The sequence below is a fragment of the Spea bombifrons genome, chromosome 2 (assembly GCF_027358695.1).
Source record: "Spea bombifrons isolate aSpeBom1 chromosome 2, aSpeBom1.2.pri, whole genome shotgun sequence".
NCBI classification, from domain to species: Eukaryota; Metazoa; Chordata; class Amphibia; order Anura; family Pelobatidae; genus Spea; species Spea bombifrons.
In genome coordinates, this window is record NC_071088.1 from 58,125,389 (window position 1) to 58,150,008 (window position 24,620).

Genomic DNA, 24,620 nt, shown 5'->3' on the forward strand with positions numbered 1-24,620 from the left:
ACCATTCCAAAGAGGAAAGTTGGTATAAAATAGAACAGAAAGCTTTAGAGAGTAATAGGTTAAATAATTTAATTTGGTCTACGAAAGACAGAACATCTATATACCAATTTAAAGGTAAAAATAGTATTCTGGATAACATCTTAACAGAGTGGATGAATATTAAAAAGAGATTGTGAATAAAAGATAAATTGTTAGATCCTTTAGATATACATCTACTGGAAACATCTATAGAAGATATCTCTTTATATCAATGGAGAGGGGCGGGGCTGCAAAAGATAGGTGACTTGGTTGCGCAGGGACAAATAATACCATTTCATATCCTTAACGAGAAATACCATCCAAGGAAAATATCCATATTTACCTATTTGCGAGTCAAAAATTTTATTAACAAACATGTCCTGTCTACTCACAGAGAGGATCTCCTAAAATTGGCATCATTATTTAACCTTAAACACTCGTCAAAATTATACTCTAAATGTGTGGAAGTTATGAGATTTAGAGAAGGACATAATCCTATAAAATCATATATAGTCAGATGGGAAAAAGATCTAAATTGCGCACTCCCAACAAAGTATTGGTTAAGCGCATTTAGAAGATTGCCACCTATGGTGCACGATTTATCTTTATTGGAGACACAGTTTAAGGTTGCATATAGGTGGTATATGGTCCCGACTAGAGTGGCGGATATTTACCACACTACTACGAGATTGTGTTGGAGATGTGGACTGTTGGAGGGATCTTACCTCCATATTTGGTGGTCCTGCACAAAGATTTCCAAATTATGGAGAAAAACTCTTGATTGCCTTAAAAGAGTGGCCAATATAGAGGTGCCTAATTCCCCAGCTTCACTTTTGCTACACATAGGCTGGCCGACTCTGTCTTCTGTGCAGTTAAACTTAACAACACACCTATGCTTAGCAGTCAAGAGAATAATAGCGAAACAATGGAAACAAGATATAGAATTTACCTGGGTTCAGGTAGAAAACCAACTGAAATACCAACTTATGATGGAAAGAGAAGTTTCTCGATTCCACTCTTCTAATGTTAAGAAAACTATAGTTTGGGATAAATGTCTCCAAATTGTTGTTTTTGTTGTTGTGAACTAATAATATATACTGTATTAGTATTATTGGTTATTATTTGCCCGATGTAGTGCATTCACATTGATGTTATCTGTATTTAGTTTGTTGATGTCTGTTTTCTGTTTTTTTTTCTTTTGTTTTTTATAAAAGAATTAAAAAAAAAAAATATCTTTAAAGGTACACCAGTAAGCTATTTCCATTGAAAATATGCAACCTAGGTGACAAATTTTGAGATACTTTTCCAGACGTCTACATTTTTTGTAATATCTTTATGCCTTTCGCATCATTTGCGCCTATATACCTCTAAAATAAAACTGTCTACTTTTATATTTTCCTTCCTTCACTTGAATGATGTTCTATATATCCACCATATTCTGTAGGTAATACATCATTTGTATTCTATATTTTAATTTAGATTGTAATTTCTTAAGTTAGCCATCCTTGATCATGCCTTTCATTTTATGACAAATATAAAGGCCTGAAATATAGGGCTTGTTTGTTTTTATATGCATAGCTTCTTGTACCTTTTAGTAGTTTCAGAAACAGTGGTTTGTTGTAAATAGTAAGGGTTGGGACTATTCATCTAGGATCTTGGTTGTTGGAGAAGCACCCTTCTCTGCTATGTGTGGTATGGATGGGCGAGATGTTACGGTAATTCCTCAGTCCAACAATCTCCTGGAAGAGATAACGCCTTCACATGCTTGGAATATTCAAAATATATTCCACAGATTTTTTTTTTCTTTTCCCTTTTTAACCATGACCTAACCACACACCACTATAACTAAAAAGTATCTTAAAAATGTAACAAAAAGTAATGTACAATATATATATATATATATATATATATATATATATATATATATATATAATAAACCTGGGATGCAAGGAAGCACTGTTTTCTTACATTTCTCTTCCACCCACGAGCAGAGATCATAGACAAAGGCAACACTTACAAGCATTGCCTTTGTAATCTGATGTTGCCCATGCATTTGAGTCACTGTAGAAGTGATCATGTGCTCGGAAATGTGGGGGATCAGCTGTAGACCAACTTGTCATCTCTGATACGCTGATCACTGTGTGATCTTATCCATCAAAATTTACTTTTAGAATTGAATTCTGTCTACCAGGGTTTTCCTCTCAAATCTGTTTAATCACATCTCTGTAATAATTCATACAAATTACTCACTTATTTTCAGCTTACACACATCTTGATCATAATCCAAACATGTTTGACTAATTGTTAGCACACAAGATTATTAACCCATTGACATACTACACACGGGTCCTGGTCTCGCCGCATTGACACTGCATGCATTATTTAAACAAAATATTATTTCGGGGTTGAGCTGCTGAAGAAATTGGCTGTTCAGGGAACATAACAATCAAATATTCTTTGGTCACAGCGGTCTTCCCCTCAGCTACAAATTTCTTGCCGTTATCTAATCAATTATGGCTGTGCGTTGGCCAACAATAGATTTTTTTTCATGTGAAAAGGGAAACGAAGTTGTCAGAGTTGATACGAACTGGAAGAAGAATATTTCTGTATACGTGCAGTAGCTAATAATACTGTATAAGTCATGTGAGGTTGCTTGAGTGAGGTCACCTGACAGGTGGCTAGTCTAGTATTCCATGGGAAAATAAAACCATTTTTCCAATACACAAGGCATACGGCATTCACATGGGTAACCTCCACAAGAAAGCGTAAAGAGTATTGGCAGCAGTTAACATATATTTGCTACCATTCATGATAGTTGAAAAGATATGCATATCCCATACTGTGTAACATTTGCGCCCTTTTCTTAATGCTAATTTGGTTGGGTTTCCTGAGAAAGCACTTTTTTTTTGTCTTTTTAGTATTCTGTACGGGGCTTGTGGAATATATCACAAATACTATAATGTTACATGATGGTTAGCATTGGTATTAATCTCGCCTGTAGTCACACATTCTGGAAATTCCCCCAGTTCTGGCAGGAATATACTTTTCTTTGCTTATATTTTCCATGTGTTTCATTTTACTTCCTTGTTGTTTATTCTTAATATCCACGTCTGCTTCTACACCAGCCCATGGTTTGAAAAATTTGAAATTGCCCTTTCTTGTTGTCTTTCCAATAATAATAATAAGACCAAATAACTGACATATGGGGGTCCTGATCCTCTTGTTCTTTTCAATGTTATTAGTTAATCCGTTCATCTTTTCAAAACCTCTTAATTTCTTCTTCTTCTTTCTCTCTTAAATGTTAGGCTTGCCTGTTTATCCTCCTTTCTTTTACTATCACTCTTTCTCTCCCCCATATCCATCACGCGCTATTCAGTGTTCATTTTTGTGAGATACCATTTTTCACAGAAATAGTGCCGGCATTAAAAAGAATACTGAATGGTATGGTATACAATGAGAACCATCATATTTGACTTGGGGAGAAAAACATTTTTAAGATTGAATGTTTTTGGTTTTTGTTTTTTTGCTTTGACTGGTACCGAAACTGTCGTAGTGACCTGTAAACATGTATAGGTCATAAAATGTACACATTTGGATTTTACTTTTTGTACAGCGGATATGCGTTCCTTGTACCCCCCCCCCCCAAAAAAATAGTTGCATTTGTGGCTGTGAAATTGTGAGATGTGATTTATTTTCTGTTTTTCTTCATTTAGGATCTGCTTTCCAGTCCAGATTAACCACCTGCCTCGGGAGACCCTTCTCACAGTCACTCTTTATGCAGTTCCTGTTCCTCCTCCAGGGAGTTCTTCTGAAGCCAGCAAGCAGAGGAGAAATCCAGAGGCTCTGGGTTGGGTCACCACACCCCTCTTTGACTTCAGACAGTAGGTCCTAGTTTTAAAGCATACATAAATTTAAACCAAAGTGGTTTGGTTTGTTGCATCCCTTTCATCTAGGACAATTGTTCTCAAACATGTTTTGCTAACCTAGTCTGTTAATAAGAAAATGAACACTCAACTTTACTTTGATGAGCCTTGTATAAAGAGCTCAACTTTATTAGTTGATGAGCTGTGTTTTTCTCTTAAAGTGAAGCCTGGTGGACTGTGTGTCACGGCTAAGATAGTCCTATGTTATGAATAAATAGCGCTATGGTGACGGAGGTGTGGGTGTTCGCAACATTGCGTGACCCTGCCTCCTCCTGGAAGTTCTGGAGATAAAGCAATAAGTCCGGATGTCGGGACTTTCCTCTGGACCCGCCCATGGTTGTTCATTTACCGTATTTGCTCGATTATAAGACGAGGTTTTTTTCAGAGCAAATGCTCTGAAAAATACCCCTCGTCTTATAATCGGGGTCGTCTTCTAATCAGACCTCAAATAGAGGTCTGATTATGAGACTAAGATCCAGATCCCCCGCACCGCTGCAGGGGACCTGGATCCTCCTGTCGTCGCCCCCCCCCACACACACTTACCGGTGCTTCCGGAGGTGAAGTTGGCAGCGGGGGTTTGTATGCGTCCGTCGCAAATACCTTCCCCGACTGTCAGAGATCAGAGTTCCCCGCACCGGTGCGGGGAACTCTGATCTCTGACAGCCGGGGAAGGTATTTGCGACGGACGCATACAAACCCCCGCTGCCAACTCCACCTCCTTCCAGCTGCCGCGGAATGAGACGTCAACCCGCTGCCCCGGCAATACAGCAGGAAATTGGAAGCACCGGTAAGTAAGTAAGTGTGTGTGTGTGTGTATGTGTGTGTGTGTAGGGCATTTCTGGAATGCCTTATACCCCTAAATGCCACTCTGGCACTTAGGGGGTTAAAAGGCATATTATGGGGCAGAGTGGCATATAGGGAGGTATAAGGCATTTCAGGAGGCAGAGTGGCGTTAAGGGGGCATTTAATAGTGCACTCTGCCTCCTGAAATGCCTTATACCTCCCTATATGCCACTCTGCCCCATAATATGCCTTTTAACCCCCTAAATGCCAGAGTGGCATATAGGGGTATAAGGCATTTCTGGAGGCAGAGTGCTCTATATAATGCCTTTTAACTCCCTTAATGCCACTCTGCCTCCTGGAATGCCTTATACCTCCCTATATGCCACTCTGCCCCATAATATGCATTTTAACCCCCTAAATGCCAGAATGGGATATAGGGGTATAAGGCATTTCTGGAGGCAGAGTGGCACATAGGGGGTCAAAAGGCATACCATGGGGCACAGTGGCATATAGAGGGTTAAAAGGCATATCATGGGCCACAGTGCCATATTGGTGTGGCAAGCCTGGGTGCAGATGTGCGTAACTGGGGACAGGTTGGAAAATACAAGAAATAAAAACAAAAAAAAATATTTTTCTCAATCATAGCTTTTATTAAAAAAAATAGTTTACATGAATTAACATTTACTGGTAAAACTTTTTTCCTTTAGGGTCGTCTTATATTCAGGCTTTTTCTTTTTTTCCTAAGTTAATATTCAGATTTTGGGGGGTCGTCTTATAATCAGGGTCGTCTTATAATCGAGCAAATACGGTATTTTAACATCCCTACTTTTTTTTATTTCTATAGTTAAATATAAATATAAGCGGCAATCAGATTACTCCCTGGGTCAACTTTCTAATACGGCTGTCCCTTTAGCAGTTGTAGCCCTTTGTTATGCTTATCCAGAAAAGCATCCAGACCTTTCTTAAAAATATCCACAGAGTTAGATAACAGAAATTCCTTAGGCAGAGAATTCCATATTCTTATTGTTTTTACTGTGAAGAACCCTTTCCTATGCTGATGCTAAAATCTTCTTTCCTCAAGTCCCAACTGATGACCCTGTGTCTTTTGTAGAGACCGCTTGGTGAATAGATCACTAGAGAGCTGTTTATACTGACCTTGTATGTATTTGTACAATGTGATCAAACGCATAAATTTTTTTCTTTTGTATTTGTATCATTATATTGTGATGCAAAGGTTACCTGAAACTAGGCATCTATGGATAACATCCATAAAATACATCTATCATTTTCCATAGTAGAAGCCTATTCATAAAGTTGTCACCTAAGTATAGACAGATATTCTGTTGTGATCAAGGTAATCAGTAGCATAATAGCGCAATGTAACTGTTTTAAATATCTGCTTTAATAATAACCGTGTAATTCTTCTCCCCTGAAGACTTTTAACCTGTGGTCGGCGTTTATTTGGATTGTGGCCAACTACAAAGCATGGCAGTACCAACTTCAGCACACCAAATGTGAACCAACCCGATAGCATCATTCTGCAGGTAAAGCTTACATTCAAAGGCAAAAGATTTACAGACGTGTCTGCTTTGAAGCATACTTTGCTGCTTAGTGCAAGTCTGTAGAACAAAAGCCATGTGAAATGTTCATTTGCATTGATAGCATGGAGATTCTTTTTATCATGTTATAGCGTTTCAGCAGTCTTGATAAAAACACCTCAAAGAAGCATTCTTGACTTCTGCCTGTTTATAGTTTTCATGGTTTTGCTGCTCTGTTCTAAACCTGGAAGAGCTTTGTGTGTCTGGTTTGTTTTAACCAGGAGGCCTCTGCCTTCAGTGAAGTTTTATATTTAATGTTTCTGTTGCTGGCAGTGATGGGGAAATAAAACATTAATATTCCACAACTAGAACAGCTTTTCTTTAACCAAATGTTACACTGTAAAAGTGATTTAAAATGGAAGTCCTGAAGCTTCTCCGTAACACACGTTTCAAAGATGGTCAAGATACGATGTGTGTGTGGGGGGGGGCTGTTGTCATATTGAACAAATAATGTGACATAATGTCAATGAGCTTGGTTCCAGAAAATATTTGCCTCTCCTAAGTTAGTTCTCACCGCAACCACTACAAAACATGTTCTCCATTAATAAATGTGTTGGTATTGTTCTTGACTTTTCTGTAAATGTTTGCCTAATCACAAAGGTATAGAACGTGATTGGTGCTTTAGTTACATGAAATAAAAAGGAAAAAACTGATGGCTAATTATAAAAACAGTGGTATTAAGAAATAAGGTTACCAGTAGAGTAAAGATGCAAATTGTTTAAGGTTTGGGTAATTTTACTTTGCGATGATATAATAAAAATCAATATTGGACTGTAAACTGAATAGGTCTTGCTGCTTTAATTGGTTACCAATTTGTGTTTGAATCAAGCCAGCACTCTGCCACGTCCTCTGGTCTCTGGATTTGGAAGAAGAGCAGCAATTCCTTGGATTGAGAAAAAGGGAACCGGCTTTTTTCTTTTTTTTTAATCAATAGAATAAAAAACAGCTGCTGGGGTCCCTGTGCCAGGAAACTTGGAGAGTGCAAAGTCTTCTGATTTTAATAACAGAAATTTCTGACAAAACCAGAATCTTATTACTGTGGAATTAGTCTGCCCTCCCTTAACCACTGCACAGTCACCGACAATATGAATCTTTTTCTTAATCCAAGGTTTGCTGGCTCTGTTTAAAGTAATCACACTGCCACAATCAGTCAAAAAATTTAAGAGTGTACAGAAAAAAATTATGCAGATGAAGCATTTTTAATATTTTTTGTTTTGTCTTTTTCTTAAAGGCAAGTGGCAAATGCCAGTCTCCAGTTATTTATTCTAATTTTATTATATAAACCAGCATTGAAGAGGGGTTGTGAGATGTTTCCTCTTTACAGTTTGTTCATTTTATAACTTTTCTTTCCTTACCTACACTGACTTTTTTTTTGTATTTTCACAGATTGATTTTCCCACCTCTGCTTTTAATGTAAAATTCACAAAACCAGAAATCGAGGCTTTAAGTCCCAAATACGAGTTTTCCAGTCTGAGTGAGGAAGACCGTTCCAAACTTCAAGAAGCTATGCAAAAGGAGTCTTTGTACTGGTGAGGATATGGTTCATGTTATGTTATTGAGACAAAGGGACATTGCCTTTGGCACATTGGTTTGGGAAACCTATTATGGTGTGACATTTGGTGTTTTGCTACATTTAGCGTGTAAACTAAACTGTACTTATGCCCTTCTTTCCGTGAAGTTCCCTTCAGAAACCCAGCCTGTTTCACTGCGGTGGCTGTCCATCCTCACTTCCTAGCAGGCCTCACTGCGAGGTCTACTAAACCTGAACATGCATGAAGAATTCTTTCTTACCTAGCATTGGGATTTAGGACTGATCCCCTGTAGATGCTTGTCCATGTCCTTGGCACACTGGCTTTCTGAAGGCCATAGAACAAAGTGTTGCAGCAAGGGGGGGGGGGGTACTACCGGAGTTTAATTAAAAAAAAAATTTAAAAGAGTATTTAATACTCTGGTTTTCACTTTTTTCTTGAATGTAATATACACTGTATCCATAACCTGCTATATCTTATGTCAGTGGAGGTGGGACAGCTTGGGCTGTTTTTGCAGAAATATTATGAAGAATTGCTTCCCCCCACTTTGTCTCTTGCTGTGCTCATCTAGTATGTAACACAACACCCAATCATTCTATATTAGAAACGGTTGCTCTCTTTGAGACTATGGTCACTTTACCCCACACTGCTTAACTTGACCTACGCCGTACAGATGTCAGGTTGTGTGTAGATACGTGAGTGTAGTTGTTCTACACAGTCCCATGCATGTTGCAGCTGTCGGACTGTAACTCAACACCTCCATCTGCATGGGAATACATTTTACAAAGGGACCTGTCTGGTCACTTCAAAATTGTCATACGAGACCCTCTAAGACCCTGAGACTGACAAAGTGATGTACACAGATCTTTGATCTCAAGGGAGCCACAAGTCACAATGCTTATATTCAGCTTGTATAATAGCAATACACCTACCTACATTAGATGGATTTCCACCATACTCACTAAGGGTTTTTTTTTTTAATTATAAATCTTCGGTTATTTTTATTTTTTCAAATTTAAATTGGTTTTCATGAATGTGGCGATATATCATGGTATCTAATACCAGAATACTGTCAGGAATATTCTGTATTACAATTGATGTTTACATACTGTTAATGAAATATACAAAACATAGGTTCAATATGGAGCTTTAACTTACACAAAATACGTACTGGTATGTGTGTGTATATATATATATATATATATATATATATATATATATATATATGTATTTTTAAGTACAGAATTGTTATAAAATATATATTTTGCTATAGAATGGTTCTGTTTTAGTTTACAGTATTACCGTATTTGCTCGATTATAAGACAAGGTTTTTTTCAGAAAAATACCCCTCGTCTTATAATCGGGGTCGTCTTATAATCAGACCTCAAATAGGTCTGACTATGAGACGACTAAGATCCAGATCCCCCGCAGCTGCAGGGGACATGGATCCTCCTGTCTCCCCCCCCCCCGGCCCTGCCCCACTTACTGGTGCTGTAGCCGGGGCGTAGACAACTTACGCTGCAGCCGGAAGGAGGTGTGGCTAGCAGCGGGGGGTGTCTGCGTCCATCGCGCAGACCTTCCCCGGCTGTCAGAGATCAGAGCACCGGTGCGGGGAATTCTCTCTGACAGTTGGGGAAGGTCTGCGACGCTGCCCCGGCTGCATGACAGGGGAGTCAGAAGCACCGGTAAGTTTGGGGTGGGGGGGGCGGATGAGTGTTAAATGGGGGCATAAGGCATTTCTGGAGGCAGAGTGCTCTGTGAAATGCCTTTTAACCCCCTTAATGCCACTCTGCCTCCTGAAATGCCTTAAACCTCCCTATATGCCACTATGACACATAATATGCCTTTTAACCCCCTTAATGCCAGAGTGACATATAGGGGTATAAGGCATTTCTGGAGTGGCACATAGGGGGTGAAAAAGCATATCATGGGGCACAGTGGCATATAGGGTTAAAAGGCATATCATGGGGCACAGTGGCATATAGGGGGTATAAGGCATTTCTGGGGCAGATGTGCATAACTGGGGGGGGGGCAGGTTGGAAAATAGAAGGAAATAAAACCAAAATATTTTTCTCAATCATAGCTTTTATTAAAAAAATAGTTTACATGAATTAACATTTACTGGTAAAACTTTTTTCCTAATAGGGTCGTCTTATATTCAGGCTTTTTCTTTTTTTCCTAAATTAATATTCAGATTTGGGGGGTCATCTTATAATCAGGGTCGTCTTATAATCGAGCAAATACGGTATTTCTAGTGTAGCAAAATATTTTATGAAATTATGCTTTCTATTACATTTAACTATTACGTTAAAATGTAACAGCCCATGATACCTTAATCTTTCTGTTGCAATATAGGAGTACGGTGGGTTAGATATGTTACTGCTGTACACATGCTCCAAATTAGTATTGGTAACAGTCACTTCCTGGATGTGAGGCATTGTTGGAGAAACCTGTCACAAGGCTCTCCAGGCTGCTATAAACACAAGCACAATCCTACTGGCATGCATTGCTACTGCCCTCTCTTGGACAAAATTACATTTACTGCTTACTGTATATATGTATATTTACTTTAGATGGACTTTTACTTCACAGACCAAGACTAACTATTGCTGCAATCACTATTAAATTGTCACGCTTGACTGCTGCAATGTCGAATAGACCAATAAAATAAAGGTGTATTGTATTGCACGAAAAAAGGATTAACAGTTATTGACATTAACTACTATATGCACTGTATTGTCGTAAATAGCGAGGCACATACATGGAGTGGGCAGACTAGATGGGCCAACTGGTTATCTGCTGTCAAATTCTATGTTGCTACAAAACACGGGCTACTATTTTTGTGGCCTCATGGAATCTAGGGATAAAGCAAAGTTTCCAAGCAGGCATTCCTTAAATAATCACATTATTTGGTCCACTGTTTGAGTTTCGGGAATGGTTGGCGTTGAGTTTATTTAAATGACTACCAAATGTTTGTTGGCTATTATATACTGGACCGTTACGCTGAGCTTTCTGTGGTCAGCCTGCATAGTTTGTGTACCTAATGGTTATGTTGTGTTGAATTATTTCAGGCTGACAGAACAAGATAAGAAGCGCTTATGGGAGAAGCGGTATTACTGCCACTCTGAGGTCAGCTCCCTGCCTTTGTTACTGGCAAGTGCCCCTAGTTGGGAATGGGCCTGTCTGCCCGATATTTATGCCCTGCTGGGCCAGTGGACGCACATGAAACATCAGGATGCCCTGGGGTTACTTCATGCTACGTATGTATTTGGATTGATTTGGACCACTTATTTTATTTTGCTACTGTTATGCTGTATCTAGCGGTAATCAATACTATTCTGAAGATCTGCAACATATCTTTGACTCCTGCTGTCCAGAAGTTCATCAGGTGTTTGTAATAGTTGTATCAGTTCATATAATTGTATAACCCAGGCTTTATTTGAATTGTATATTAGACATAGTTGGCTCTCCTTTACAAAGCCTAGTTGGCTCTCCTTTACAAAACAAAGCAAGAATTTGGGTGAATACCATTCAAAAAAACCTATCTAAGCCATAAATATTGAGGATTCTGTCACTTTATGGCCATGACTCTACTTTTCACCAATTTTTCAAGTGATCCATTTTGTTCAGAGTGAACACTGCCCTTCTTAGAAATAGCTCTTTCAACTAAAGTTCTCAAATGAAATAAATAATGTAATGTTTAAAAAGAGAAAATATTTTGCTAGAGTATACCGTTCACTTTTTAAACATTTTCCAATGTAACATGTTTTTTTTGTCAAAAATGAATTAGGATTGATATAATATACCACAATTGTGATCCTTCCCCGCTTATCTGTAATAGGCTTCAACAACATGTTGCAAATAGTTTTGTAAGATTGTTTTTTATGCTGAAAAATGTTGGCTTGTTTTGATAACTCTGATAACAGGCAGTGCATATGTTGAAGAAGTAAGTAATGTTGTATCCTGGGAATAAGATATCTAGAAAACGTGTAAATTGAAATGTCCAGACATCGGGGAACCTCAACAAGAAATCACAAGTTATATTTATACCTAGATTCCCTGATCAGGATGTTCGGCGTACAGCAGTCCAGTGGATCGATTCCATATCTGACAGTGAACTCCTGGATTATCTTCCACAGCTTGTGCAGGTGAGGATGGCACTGCACCTTATAAGATACTTGTACCCCTAACATTGCACAGATTTGCCTCCCTGAGATGTTCTTAAGCTTGAAACCAATGCAATGCTATGAAGCCAATGCAATGTTGATTTATTAGCGAAATATATTTTGGTTGCCATGGGAATGTGTACTGATAGAGGTGAAATCATTATAGTCTATAATTATGCAACAGAGTACATCTGATGAATTTTATTTGCTACGATCTGAGATTGGATCAATTATCTAGGAATTGTATTTAGTAAATAAAGATCGGTCAGCATTTGTTTGGTTTTTTTTTTTTTTCCATCTTTTTTGATTATTCTGTTGTCTGTCTATACAGGCTCTGAAATATGAGTGTTATCTGGACAGTCCGCTTGTCCGGTTCCTTCTCAAACGAGCTATCTGTGACTTGAGAATCACGCATTATTTTTTCTGGTGAGTAAGAAATATGGAGCCGGATAACAGTTATTTCTTATGTTTCAGTCAAGGCCTAAATAATGGTTTTAGTATGATTATATGTTTCCCTGGTTGTAAAGATGTGTACACCTCCTTTGCTCATGGTATTCTTTGTGTACCCATGTGTCCAGGTTATTGAAAGACTGCTTAAAAGATTCACAGTTCAGTATTCGCTACCAGTATCTACTGGCTGCTCTTCTTTGCTGTTGCGGGAAAGGACTGCGGGAGGAGTTTGACCGTCAGTGTGGGCTTGTAAATACCTTAACTAAGCTTGCTCAAAAAGTCAGAGAAGGTGCTCCCTCCTCCAGATCGGTAAGTGGTGGTGTATATGTTCTGGTTGTCCCTTTTCAGGAATTGCTAATGATTTCTTGTCTGCCCCTGAAAATGTGACCCTCTAGGTAGGCCGCTAACGTGGCTTTTAATCATTTCAACCTTTTCAAACTATTTACAAATTGTGGTTTGTTTGGTATATATGACATGGTTTTTAATTGTCCTGAGTATTCCAGCAGTTTTAAAACAAACGTACAGATTCTAAAACTATTCAGAATAAATGCCTACACCCTCTTCAATAGAAGAGAGATTATTTATCCCAGCTACCAACAAGCTGATATTCCATACATGTTCTGTTGCCTGACTGTGCTTGGGCAGCACCTACCAAAATATGACAAGATCTCCTCACCTGTTTTTTTCTGTATGTCATCTTGATAAGTTATATACTAATTGTTATGTGCCGTCTACCCTTTGTTCAGTTCTGCGGAATCTGATGGTACTATATAAAACATTAACTAATAATAATAATAATAATAATCTTGACATATTTAATATATTAATTCATTGTCTAATCATGTGAAACATATATAACTGCTTCTGGTTCCTCTGGTTGGCATCACTATAACCTACAACACAACAAATTTATACCAGAAAAGTTTTGACATTAGGTAAGGGAGATACTCCAGTCATTTGTTTTTCTTTTCTTTTCTGATGAAACAACATCATACAGAGTATTTGGTATGTGTTATACCAGAAAAGCATGTCAACGAGAACATTACAAGCACTTTAGATCATATATTTATATATACTGAGAAGTATACTATAATAAATATTGATTTATATAATGCCATCATTTTCCACAGTGGGTACACAGGACATAAACCCGGCTCAAAGAAGAATCTAGGAGCAGAGACCTATGACACTACTAAGTGCAGAGTTCATTCCCCTGTGCACACATAAGACGTTATAGAACTTATTTTTATGTTTTTCATCTTAATAAATCTGAATATGAATAATTGTGTACTTTTCTTAAAACATGTTTATAAATACAAAGAATAGAAGCATGCATATGGTTACTATGTACCACAACAACCCTTATTTGATTTATTTTGAGGATACGTGGTATTGAGAGTGTGGTACTCAAAGGAGTAAATTCACTAATGGTAAAGACGTTAGGATACTTGTGGTTTAACACTCTCATTTTACTATTCATTGTAAACACTGGCAAGTTTCTCCAGCACGAAGGGCTGAGCTGGCCCTATATAATGCAATTTATTGTGTTATGTTTTATGAAATCTCCCAAATTCAGCTATGTATTACACAGAGCCAGCAAAACTCTTCCTGATGTAGAATCTCACTGGGGAAGGACCTTTTTACTGTATAGTGACGTCAAGTAGTTGAAACAACACCTGCCCTGTAAACTCTCTAAAAGTGAATAAATCCCAAATGGTTCTGTTTTTCATCCTTAACATTGATGATATGTCTTGTGATGAGGCTGGCTCAAACTTGTGTTTGTGTTGTGTAGGATATTCTCAGGAATGGTTTAGAAGATGTCAAGCAGTTTTTCAACATCAGTGGCTCCTGTCGCCTACCGCTGAGCCCCAGCCTCCTTGTGAAAGGGATTGTGCCACAGGTAAATTACCTCTGTTTTCAGCTACACCTTACCTTGCCTCTTGAACTACACTTTGGACAGCTGTCAGATACTAGATGGAACGCGATAGTCTGTTTTCACCTATACATCAAACTGTACCAATTTCCTCAATATGGCCTGTGGTTCAGGAGGGTTGCCTGGTGTCTAGTGGGTGCAGCTGGTGAACGTCTGCACCATGCGCGTAAACAACCTCTGCTGCCCGTTAGTTCCACCCGAGCTTTTATGATGGAGCACCAGAAAGTCATGTCACACCGGCGCTCCGTCATAGACCCCCCGCGGAAGCGCCAACAGCAGCGGATGTTACAAGAGAGGAGGATCCAGGTCCCCTGCATCACTGTGGGGGATCTGGATCTTAGTCTTACAATCAGACCTCTGTTTGCTCTGAAAAACATCTTGCCTTATAATCGTAGTATGCATGGTGACACATTTGGTAAGATGCTTGCCACCTCTGCACACATAAGATCTGGCTTGCAGACAATCTGGTCTTGTTGCTTTGTGTATTAGTTGTTCAAAGTGACAGGTTGATAGGCTGAAGCCTGACCATGGTTCTAGTTAAGATATTTTATAATTATCTTAATTATAATAAGGTAATTATTTTTTGGTAAAGATTAATAACCTTAGACACTTCTTTTTTACATCCACTAGGATTGCTCACACTTCAACTCAAATGCTGTGCCACTCAAACTCACCTTCCAGAATGTGGATCCACTGGGGGAGAATATCCGCATTATATTTAAGGTACCTGTCCATTTTTTATATTAGGATGTAGAGAGAAACTTGAATATTTACTTGATAAAAAGTGTCACCTACATTTATTTTCATACACACAAAAGCCCTACATTATCCTATAAATGTATGCACAGCATTACCTTTTGCTTCTGATTTGTGACAATAGGACTATGTTATTTGTTTATGCATATAAATGTTGCATTTGATGATGAGGCATACATCCTGTTTGAATGCTCAAGTTTTAAAGGGGAGAACAAAGTCCTAAGTTTGCATTTTAAATCTCTGACATATATCTAGTTTACATTTGAATCACTTAAATAACAGAAACCACCTTTTATTAACATATTATATTGTAAGCTGTTGTGTGCTCATTGCATCTTAAAATATTTGTCTGGCTTGACAATGTGGTCAGGGTTACCAAACACATTGTTTAGCTGCTAGGTGGTGTTCAGTTTGTGACTGTTGTCATGGACATTCATTCATGCATTCATTCATTGTGGGCTGGGCAGGCATTCACTCATCATGTAAGCTATTGTGTTGCATAATATGGATACTATAGCGCTAACTGTGTAGTACAGCCCAAAGTTAATTTTATAACTTCTTATATTTATCCTACAGGGACAGTTGTCTTGAAGAGTGTGTTGGTCTATACATACTGTATATTTTGTGTGTGCATCGAATATACCGTATTTGCTCGATTATAAGACAACCCTGATTATAAGACGACCCCCCAAATCTGAATATTAATTTAGGAAAAAAGAATATAAGATGACCCTATAGGAAAAAAGTTTTACCAGTAAATGTTAATTCATCTAAACTATTTTTTTTTATAAAAGCTATGATTGAGAAAATATTTTGGTTTAATTTCCTTCTATTTTCCAACCTGCCCCCCAGTTATGCACATCTGCCCCAGAAATGCCTTATACCCCCTATATGCCACTGTGCCCCATGATATGCCTTGTAACCCTCTAAATGCCACTGTGCCCCATGATATGCCTTTTGACCCCCTATGTGCTACTCTGCCTTCAGAAATGCCTTATACCCCTATATGCCACTCTGGCATTTAGAGGGTTAAAAGGCATATTATGGGGAAGAGTGGCATATAGGGAGGTTTAAGGCATTCAGAGTGGCGTATAGAGGGTTAAAAAGGCATTTCTGGAGGCAGAGTGGCATTAAGGGGGTTAAAAGGCATTTCACAGAGCACTCTGCCTCCAGAAATGCCTTATGCCCCCCATTTAACACTTCCCCCCCCCCAAACTTACCGGTGATTCTGACTTCCCTGTCATGTAGCCGGGGCAGCGTGTAGATCCCACGCACTTCCGCTGCAGCCGGGAGGAGGCGTGGCTAGCAGCGGGGGTTGTCTGCGTCCATCGCGCAGACCTTCCCCGACTGTCAGAGATCAGAGTTCCCCGCAGGAGACAGGAGGATCCAGGTCCCCTGCAGCTGCGGGGGATCTGGATCTTAGTCGTCTCATAGTCAGACCTATTTGAGGTCTGATTATAAGACGAACCCCGATTATAAGACGAGGGGTATTTTTCAGAGCATTTGCTCTGAAAAAAACCTCATCTTATAATCGAGCAAATACGGTAAATATGCTATGGTGGGGACAGGAAAGGTGATGAAAATCCCCTACACTAAGTTAATGAAGCACTAGCTATTCCCACAGAAATCTTATAGTGCAAGGGATTCTGGGTAGAACACAACACCTGCCCTGTAAACTCTCCATTAAGTGAATCAATCCCAAATTTAGAGCAAATTCCCTAAGTATGCTGCATTGATAACATGAGAATGTGGCTTTAGGGGTGTTTAGTGATGAAAAAAAAATACTGAATAATTTTTTAATAACTAGTACAGTGCCGGCTGGTGGGTAATTCCAATGGGGGTTCACATGCTGCTGTTCCCTCTCCACAAACACATTGCATTGTTAGCCCCGCCTCCCCTCTGGCGTCGGTCACTGGGGAGGGCTGGGAGACTCGGGGCTGGGCGGTGTGTTGGCTGGGAGCTCCTCCCCCGTTCGCACAGCCTTTACTGTGCGGACGTGGGTCAAATGGGCGGCTCAGCCGGCGCTTAAGCAAGTGCAATTGAGCACACTGTCTTTCTTCTATCCCACGGCAGCAATTGAGCACATAGGGTCTTTCTTCTATCCCATCCTACCTGCCTGTTCATAGCTCTTTCTTGGCATAGACAGGCTACATCAGGGGACAGGAGGCTTCATGCACACGTGAACCACAAAGTGCAAAAGGAAAAAAAACATTTGCAAAAATCCATTTTAATCTAAATTAAATTAAGATGGATTTTTGATGAATTTTGCTAATTTTTCTTTCCTTTTGCACTTGGGGGTTCACGTGCGCATGTGCTCCTATGGAGGAGCCTCCACTGTGCTAGTATCATAATAAAAATAAGTTTTCAAAGCTATTGTATTTGTTTACCAAAGAGTTAAAAGTTTTAGCATGATGTTTATTAGGCAGCTGCATTTGTATCTGTTCTAGCTCTGTTATGCTATCTTGTACAATAGAATGGCTCACTATATTTTATTTTTTTTACAGTGTGGGGATGACCTCAGACAGGACATGTTGACTTTGCAGATGATACGCATCATGAATAAGATCTGGATACAGGAAGGACTTGACATGCGCATGGTGATCTTCCGCTGCTTCTCTACAGGCCGTGGGCGAGGTGAGTACAAACTGCTCGTATAACCTTCACCCCTGCAAAATATATCTGTGCAGCATATATTCAAGAGGATTTCTGCTCGGAGCAACTCATTGGCTGTCTTTGCAAGGAGATGTGTACACAAAGCTGCTGCCCCCCTTATGACTTGGCACGTTACATAGCTTTTATTAGTATACTAATAAAATACTATTTTGATATATATTGCAAATGCAGTATTATAGTATTTCTTGTTGCTTATATGGAGGTTTAGAGCATTTATAGATCATACTGTGAAGCCAAGCAAAACCTTCAGTTTCAGGAAGGCGCCATCTTTTTGTGGCACACTGGATTGCAGGTTTGCCATCTCACACTCAGCAAATTTGCCTGTCTGCACTTTTATCACGGAGCATGCATGTGTGTTATTGGTAGAAATGAAATTGCCTGTTTTGTGTATCTTGAACACTGAGATGTGTGTTGCAGGGATGGTGGAGATGATTCCAACAGCTGAGACCTTGAGAAAGATTCAAGTGGAGCATGGGGTCACCGGCTCGTTTAAAGACCGCCCACTGGCAGAATGGCTAAAAAAGCACAATCCCACGGAGGATGAGTATGATAAGGTAAAAATCTGTAATGTAGTAAAGCTCATTATCAGTGTAGTTAAGAGATTCACACATTTTACTTAAAGTCCTGAAAGGTGCTAATGATTGATATCCGTGTCTCTAAATGTTATATCTGATGCAGTCATTATTTTTATCTAGGCAGTGGAAAATTTCATTTATTCATGTGCTGGGTGCTGTGTAGCAACATATGTCCTAGGTATCTGCGATCGACATAATGACAACATCATGCTTAAGACCAGTGGACACATGTTTCACATCGACTTTGGGCGATTCCTGGGCCATGCACAGATGTTTGGAAACATAAAACGGTAAGATTTGAAAGCTTAATGGTGCTTTCCCTCTTCATATAACCATCATATGTCACATTCACGTGTTTTTGTCTCTTTGTCTTTTTGTATTTATACTGATTTTAGCATTCACCCATTATCGCCAGGGATAGGCAATAGCACACATTTTGCGATAGAGATTTCACTAAGTGTCCCACTTCGTGTCCTTCATGTTTCTATAGAATTGTGCAAAAACCCCACTTTATATAGTACATTAAGCATAAATGTTTATTGTTCTACTCTTCTCACTGACTCCTTCCGGCTCTATAGCGACCGGGCCCCCTTTGTGTTCACATCAGACATGGCATATGTCATTAACGGCGGAGACAAAACTTCAAGCCGCTTCCATGACTTTGTGGATCTCTGCTGCCAGGCGTACAATCTCATCCGAAAGCATACCCACCTCTTCCTTAATCTACTGGGACTGGTGAGTAAAAGTGGAAAGTGTCTGCTCGCATATTTTAAGCCTGAATGCAAGATTGGTGATGTAGTTCATACTGCAGGATCTTTGGAGCATTATGTAGTCTCAAATAGATGATTTAGCTTGCATGCAATCGTCAAATAAAGCTGTTCAACAAGTGTCATCACTATTCACATATTTCAGAGCCATCTCTGAGATCTAACCCATCTGGGTCATTAGCAAGTCTGGGTAAACTCTTGAGTATCTCTAATTCTGTTTTTTCACTAATTCAGCTCCTGAACAAGGCTGTCTGAATGAATGAAGTCTTCTGGTGTACATAGATTTTGCTATGTTGTTCTTGGTGGTTAATGTAAAAAATCCTAAATATAGTAGTCCATGTAGGCACTACTCTGAGGACCTGCCATTTCTCATTGTGTTCTTTAGATGTTGTCCTGTGGGATTCCAGAGCTCTCAGACTTGCAGGATCTGAAATATGTGTACGATGCATTGCGTCCTCAGGATTCAGAGTCCGATGCCACTACCTACTTCACAAGGTAATCGTAGTGTACTGTTGTGTCTTCTTTTGAATGTAGAATGCATTCTAATTTGGTCAGGAAGACGCTTGTCAAGATGTTCTTGGCGTAAAAAAAAGATAATAGAATAAAATTGTTAGATTGTAAAGAGATTGTTGGGAGCACATAACATCATACAAAAGGCAATGGTAGATATGGTGTAATCTGAGAAATTACTGGAAATAAACAAAATACAATTACATAGTAGAGCCTTAGCAGTAGCAACAGATTGGGCCATTGACCATAAATGTTAATGACTTGGGGTAACGTATTATAATCATTCTTTATCTCTTCATTCTCTCAGACTTATTGAGTCCAGTCTTGGTTCGGTGGCTACCAAACTGAATTTTTTCTTTCACAACCTGGCACAGCTGAAGTTTAGCAGCTCAGATGAGCGACTGGTGCTCTCCTTTGCCCCACGAACGTACACAATAAAGACAGATGGTAGGATCTGTGATGTGTTCCTGACAAGATACAAGAAAATCTTCACTCCCAACAAAGGATATGTGAGTTTCATTTCCTCAACATTTATCTGTCAATATCTCTTAACAGGTTTGTAGGATCACATCCAATAAGATTGCCAACTGTGGTTATGTTAACACGTAACATTTAAGATCTGTACATTAGGTTCTAATTAAATCCCACCAGTCAAATTAGTAAATAATATTCTGCACTAAGAAGAGAAAATGCTTTTTCCATGATTTACCGGACCTCACCCTGAACTCTCAATCCCACCTCCAAAGTACAAATCAACGATGGCACTTATTCTTAACTTTGCTCTCCTATATCTTACATTATTGATTTTGCTACGTATGTAATATGCACCCATGTTGCTCTCTACAGGTTTTTGTCATTAGGGTGGTGAGAGAAAGCCCACAAGAGACCTCCCACATTCAAAGATCTTTTGAAGAGTTCCAAGAATTGCACACCAAGCTTAGGCTTCTCTTCCCATCATCACAGCTCCCCAGGTAGGTCTTAACCTGAGTGATTTGATGTGTACCCTGCAGATATAGGGGTTGTTACAGAGCACCAATGTATTGCACAGTCGTTTATAGTGGGACGCTTCATCTACCTAAAGACAGCCCGAACTGTGTACAATAAACGTTTTAGCGTTTTTCATATTTATAATATAGTTGGGGCACACCTGCCGGCGCAGGAAAGCAGCAAATCATATAAGGGTAATTCATTTGTATAACCTAATGTTCTATTAATTACCATTGCAACAGTATAGATTGTCACATTGGAAACTTGGCCTCCGCCAGGTTCCCGAAACATACAATCCTCAGGGCCCTGATATTCAAATATATTACTTGTATATTTCATAATAGCATGGCAGTAAACATTCACGTATATACAAAGACTTTATAGTTCCATGTTTACATATAAACACAGTATGCCGGAACAGAAGAACTTGAAACATAGAATTTGAATTTGGCTCATTTAGTCTGCCCATTGTTTCTGTTAAAGACTCAAACCTTAATCAGTTCTCGTGAACTTTTTTTTTAATGTCTGGGCACATTTATACTCTTTCAGTTTTCCTAGCCGCTTTGTGATTGGTCGGTCACGTGGAGAGGCAGCAGCAGAGCGCAGAAAGGAAGAGTTGAATGGTTACATCTGGCACTTGATCCATGCAACCCCTGAGGTGGCAGAGGTGAGACAGCAGCCTGTAGCTGATCACTATACACCGATGAGATAAAATAAGTATTCCATATTGGTTTGGAGCATCCACTAATGAGATACATGGTCTCACATAATTGTTTTTTTTTTTTTAGTTTTGTGGCAGATGCAGTGAAATTGTCCTTATCCTTGCAGGCATACCTATTATTATTGTGAAAGAAACAGTACATTATGGAAGTAGTGTTCCCATGTTCATAGATTAGTAATATATGTGTTTATATTGAAAATGAGCCACACTGTTATGCACGGCCGGTCTTAAACTAAATGGCAACACAGGCACAGGTGCCCCCCCATCCCCATTTTATTTTCATTTTAGTGTGCTTACACAGTTTTATTTATAAACCCATTTCCTATTGTTTCGGTAAATATTATTGTGAGATTTAGGGCTGTAGAGCACTGATACAGTCATGCTCAGTTAGCATTCCGGCCTTCTACAAAGGAGGGACATCAGGGAGAAAATAGGGGCTCCAAATATGGCAGGCTGAGTCTAGAAAAGTACCAGTTTGGAGAGAGACAGAGAACAGTAAGAAACAGTGATTCCCTGGGTCTCAAGGCTCGTGTTTATTTTTTTTTGTGTAATCTGACCCTAAAGGGATTTAAAAAATACAAAACTTAAAATAAACGTATATAGGAATAAAGCTTGGCTTCCAAATCAGGGCAAGTTAACGAATATATTTTTGATATTTTTTATGCTAGCTGTGTATAATTTTATATACCTATAAAACTGTGAATAACTTTTTTTTAATATCCAATATGAAGCTGTGTTTATTATACAATGTTTTGTTGGTAGGTTCCTTTTAAACATAAGTGTCCGGTTTATGTGAGCTGAGATGACTGATGTAAAACGAGGGAAATTAATTGTGTGTCGAGGGAGTCAGTATTGCATGGAAGCGAGGCTGATGTAAGCATGTGTCATACAGAGTGCACAGATAACAATGATGGTGCATATAGCAGGTGTGCTCAAAGGCAAATAAGGGAATGACTGTGGTAAGGCTATTTAGGCTTCTTGTTATGTATTCAGGGGCGTCTGTTGTGTGATGCATGTGTGATTTTTATTTATTTATTTTATTTTGTATTCTTTATCAAAAGCAACATCTGGTCAACTTACCATATATATGGTTCCTTTAATTATGCATTGACCTTTACGACCTCCTTTATTGTGTACTAGCTGTACCTGGAAAAGGGTGATTAGAGGTTAATGTTTCACCATGGTGCAGCCACCTGCTAGTGTACACTGAGCACCCATAATGCACTGCTGTCAGCTTGGTAACATTTTACCATCTAATATGTCGTTTAGTTCATATGATCACTGTGTCGCATATATTGCTTTGATTCTACTATATAATGAATTAATTTTGAAGAGATTGCTCACCTTTATTATAATCACTTATTTTAATCAATATTAGTGGTAACTGAGTGTTAGAGCAACACAAATGATATGAACTACCACAGTGTATTGCAGCTGAGGTGATATAATCCATCAAGGATTTTACCCTTGAGGCTAATAAATCGCGATCAGTAGTGTATATAATTTCGCTTTCATAGAAATAACGCACAATATACTTCAACAACTTAGCGTTCAAGAACTTGCTGTAAAACATCTTGCCACAATCAACTGAATTGAATAATATATATGTATGTGTGTATATATAATATTGTAAAATGAAGCAAGTTACAAAACTTTTTTTTTTACTCAAACATATTAGACTGATTACTCTTTGTAGTAAGTTGAGTCTCTACTTTTATGTAAGACGTATTTTATTATTGTTTTCCAATACAAACAAAAACCTGATATTTTGTGTAGAAGATTTGCAGTATGTACATATGATGTGCTTAACACTGAAATGCCAGTATACAGCCATATGGGAGATTGGCTAACAACCTGAGATGGATATGAACCAGACAAGAATTAAAACAATGGATGAATGTAATATTTTAGATTTTATCAGTGCCTGAATAAAGGTTTGTCAATGCCTATCGCTGACTTGATAGATAATGGTAAAACACATGTTGTGTACAAATATATAGCCAATGGATATGTCTGTGTTCTTTCTACAGTGTGATTTGGTTTATACCTTCTTCCATCCACTTCCTCGTGATGAGAAAAACATTGGTAATGCTGCAGCTCAGAGGCCTTCAGGTAAAATATTGAATCTTATTTTATGCATGAGTTTGATCCAGAACCTGGCTGTCCCTGGGGCTTTTAATGACCTAGTGGAACTATTTCTTCTCCTACCCCTACTTCCTTAGTAACATAGCAGATAATCTATTAGTGCTGCCACCCCAACATCTTATCAGTGCGGGCCCAAAACGATATCACCGTGTTTTACATTTATGTATAACAAATGGAAGTTGTCATACATTTCCAGTGTGTTGTGATGAGACACCAATGCAGTGGGAATCTGTAAGTGAGGGACACATACAGTTGGCCAATGACCCAGTGGAGCATGGTTCCACAAGGAGAACGTACGCTCTGGATCACATGAATATGCGCCTACAGTGCTAGTTCATTGTGAGAGGCAGTCAGGGATCAGCTAAGGCTGTGCTGCTTTACTTGTAATTGAAATTATTAAAAAGCTAACTTTTTCACGCGTCCAATTCTACTCCCGTTGAATTAACCGATTTTCAGTACTGCTTTGGTTGGTGGTAATTTGCTGTTATTAATGAATGTATAGCTATAGTTTAAATGTTGTTGATACTCAACATGTCAATCTGGAAATTACGGTCTGTTGAACTTTGTTTTATTTTTCAGATGCAACTTGGTCTGTACCGGTTGGTACAGTTGGAGGAGAGGTTAAACTCTCCATATCATACAAGAATGACAAGCTGTTTATTATGGTTATGCACATCCGTGGTCTGGTAATTGTCTGCCTTTGGTCTCTATTCATATTCAGACATCTAGAGCTCTTTAACTCATGATATCGTCAACATGCAGCCCCAATATCTTGATGAGTACACCAAATAAATTTGATTATGCATAGTTGAAAACTAGAGCTCAGTCTTTAAAGAAAAAACGCGCAACAAGGGAATAATCGGAAATCTTGCTGCCGGTACAAACCTAAAGACAGGACCCCCCGCCTTGCCTCATGCTTGCAATGGAGCAAAGGGGCCTCCAAGCCAGTCTCCGAATAGGGTCCATCTAAGATCCTAAGCCTGCAAAGGACCAGCCTTGGGTAGAAGGCCAATAAGGGGGCCATGACAGATTAGGGGGGGCAGGCCCCATACAGTTAAACAGTAGTGATTTTGCTTATTGTCACAT

At 39.0% G+C, this 24,620-nt stretch overlaps 1 protein-coding gene across 2 annotated transcripts in view; it reads left to right on the forward strand.

The window, feature by feature from the left end:
- The window catches only part of PIK3C2B (phosphatidylinositol-4-phosphate 3-kinase catalytic subunit type 2 beta), a 51,058-nt gene that overhangs the window by 23,253 nt on the left and 3,185 nt on the right, over positions 1–24,620 (forward strand). For both annotated transcript variants that reach the window (XM_053454347.1, XM_053454348.1), the window contains exons 13-31: positions 3,732–3,899; positions 6,160–6,268; positions 7,709–7,851; positions 10,923–11,111; positions 11,906–11,999; positions 12,349–12,443; positions 12,596–12,776; positions 14,260–14,367; positions 15,031–15,123; positions 17,661–17,790; positions 18,247–18,383; positions 18,525–18,694; positions 18,983–19,139; positions 19,557–19,666; positions 19,989–20,190; positions 20,528–20,652; positions 21,218–21,335; positions 23,420–23,501; positions 24,114–24,220. In XM_053454347.1, coding sequence (XP_053310322.1) covers positions 3,732–3,899; positions 6,160–6,268; positions 7,709–7,851; positions 10,923–11,111; positions 11,906–11,999; positions 12,349–12,443; positions 12,596–12,776; positions 14,260–14,367; positions 15,031–15,123; positions 17,661–17,790; positions 18,247–18,383; positions 18,525–18,694; positions 18,983–19,139; positions 19,557–19,666; positions 19,989–20,190; positions 20,528–20,652; positions 21,218–21,335; positions 23,420–23,501; positions 24,114–24,220 — 2,518 coding nt within the window. The remainder of the gene's footprint in view (positions 1–3,731; positions 3,900–6,159; positions 6,269–7,708; positions 7,852–10,922; positions 11,112–11,905; positions 12,000–12,348; positions 12,444–12,595; positions 12,777–14,259; positions 14,368–15,030; positions 15,124–17,660; positions 17,791–18,246; positions 18,384–18,524; positions 18,695–18,982; positions 19,140–19,556; positions 19,667–19,988; positions 20,191–20,527; positions 20,653–21,217; positions 21,336–23,419; positions 23,502–24,113; positions 24,221–24,620) is intronic.